Source organism: Nematolebias whitei, chromosome 1 (genome assembly GCF_014905685.2).
Source record: "Nematolebias whitei isolate Nwh7 chromosome 1, NemWhi1, whole genome shotgun sequence".
NCBI classification, from domain to species: Eukaryota; Metazoa; Chordata; class Actinopteri; order Cyprinodontiformes; family Rivulidae; genus Nematolebias; species Nematolebias whitei.
Window position 1 is genome coordinate 44,827,084 of NC_056498.1, and position 2,415 is coordinate 44,829,498.

At 45.8% G+C, this 2,415-nt stretch overlaps 1 protein-coding gene across 1 annotated transcript in view; it reads right to left on the reverse strand.

Annotated features, from left to right (window-relative positions):
• dntt (deoxynucleotidyltransferase, terminal) overlaps window positions 1-2,359 on the reverse strand; it is a 95,486-nt gene extending 93,127 nt beyond the window's left edge. Inside the window, exons 1-2 of the mRNA XM_037688217.1 lie at window positions 2,351-2,359; window positions 1,705-1,875 (exon numbers count right to left, since the gene is read on the reverse strand). Coding sequence (XP_037544145.1) covers window positions 1,705-1,875; window positions 2,351-2,359 — 180 coding nt within the window. The remainder of the gene's footprint in view (window positions 1-1,704; window positions 1,876-2,350) is intronic.
• Between the last annotated feature and the right edge of the window lie 56 nt (window positions 2,360-2,415).

The following is a 2,415-nucleotide window of genomic DNA, read 5'->3' on the forward strand; positions in this document are numbered from 1 at the left end:
ATCCAACACATCCATCATCCATCCAACACCATCCATTATCCATCCATTATCCATCCACCATCCATCCATCATCCATCCATCATCCATCCATTATCCATCCATCATTCATCTATCATCCATCTATCCATCATCATTCATCATACATCTATCATACATTCACCCATCCATCATCCATCGACCATCCATAATCCATCCATCATCCATCATTCATCCATCCATCATCCATTGACCATCCATCATCCATCATCCATCTATCCATCATCATGCATCATACATCCATCCATCCATCATCTTGTTCTGAACTCAGGTCTCAGGACAGCATCTTGAGCAGGTTGGTCCAGACATCTCTCTCCATAGCCACCTCTTCCAGCTCTTCTGGGAGGACCCTAAGGTGTTCCCAGTCCAACCAACAGACATACCGTAGTCTCTCCAGCATGTCCTGGGTCTTCTCTGGGGTCTCCTCTTAGTCAGACATGCCTGAAGCACCTCCCTAGGGAGTCACCCAGGGAGCATCCTTACCAGATGTTTGAACCACCTCAACTGGCTCCTTTGGATGTGGAGGAGCAGCGGTTCTACTCTGAGTCTCTCCTGATAACTGAACTTCTCATCTAACAAAGTTAAGTCAGGCCTTCTGGACAGATTATTCTTTGTTGAAATATTTCGTCTTTTATCCAAAAGACTTCTTCAGTCTGAAACCCTGCAAGAAAAGTCTGTCTTAGAAATAGCTCCTTGTCATAGTGAACCAACCAGTTTGCTGCTGACAGCCAGTACTAGCTGTTCACATGCAAAAGGACGACCATCAGCCTAACGATAGATCGTTAGAGCCACAACAATTGGTTATCAGTGCCCTGATGGCCGCTTGCTATTCTCAGAGGCTGAGTGATGCTTTCATTTCATTGTAAAGACCCTCGCTCCTGTTTAAAGATGGACGGGATCGTTTCACAAAGATGACATCCTGAACTTCTCACCCTATCTCTAAGGGAGAGCTATCCTGTGGAGGAAACTCATTTCAACTGCCTGTATCTGTGATCTCATTCTTTTGGTCACTGGGGTTTGATGTCCTTCACCTACATTTTCATGTTTGCTTGTGAATCTGTGAACTAGTCACTGCTTTAGCCTGGGGAACCATCTTCCACGTTTGGAGAAGAACTTCCAAACAGTTTTTCTCAAATTATTGTCCTTTTTGATGCAAGTCTTCCATGAAGTCTAGCTCTGAGCAGCTTCTAAAGGTCCTGTGGACAGATCCTTCATCGAGGTGGTCGTTGTCCTCCTGGATGTGTCTCTGATTAAAGTGCGTTAATGTGGGTTTTGGTGGATGACCCTTTGGTTCGCTGTCGTGAAGTCATCTTTTTGAGTTCTGTGAGACATTCAAGGTTCTGGAAGATTTTTTTTATCAAACCAGCCCTGATCTGACTCCACAACTTTGTTTCTGAGCTATGTGGAGAGTTCTTGGTCTTCATGATGTCACCTGCTTGTAAGTATCTCCTGGTATTTAGAGGTATTGGTTCTATCAGAACAAATGGATCCAGGCTGAGATCCTGTGACACTTGGCTCACAGATGGAAAGGATTTCATGAACCTTCATGTGCCCAGGCAGGTCCAAAGGACCTGAGGTGTTCTCTGATAGACCTGAGCTAATGATCTGTGGCACCAGAAGACAACTGCACTGACTTAGCATGTGCAGCACGCAGGACATGAGACTTACCTCCATGACAGCCTTGGTGTGGTCACCCAGACACGGCAGGTCCTGGGTTGTCCTCAGATCCTGCACCGCCCCAGGAAGACTCTTCAGGACTGACGCAGCTCTCCTGAAAGCCAAACACGGCCCCTCGACCTCACTGAACTCATAATTCTCTGCCAGCACTTCAAAGGCATCCTGAGGGGAGAGAGGGACAGAGACAGGTGGAGGACAAAGACAGGTAGAGGACAAAGACAGATGGAGGACAGAGACAGGTGGATTATGGCAGCAGATTTTCTTCTTGTACAACATGACGAGAACAGTAAATCTTTCAAAAGAGGGAATTATGGGATGAAAAACCAGATGGAGGTGTGGTCTGTCTGTTTTTCTTTCTCTATCTCTGTCCCTGTCTCTGTCCCTGTCTCTGTCCCTCTGCAGGACTTTCTGCATGTTGCTTTTCTTGTGGACGATTGGGCAGAGACGTGCACCAGACAGCAACCTTTTTGTTTCCATGTGTTTGTAGCAGGACCTTTCTCTCTTTTTAGAGACAGGGTCCAAACCAGCTGCATCTCTGACCCAGAACCAGGACTTTATTTGATCCAGAATCAGGCCTTTAACAGACCTAGAAACAGGACTTTATTGGAGTCAAACCTTTGGATCCAAGAAATCTCACCACAAACATGTTTCTCAAAAGGCTAAAAGTAGCAAAAAGCTAAAGTTAGAAGGCAAAAAGTAGCA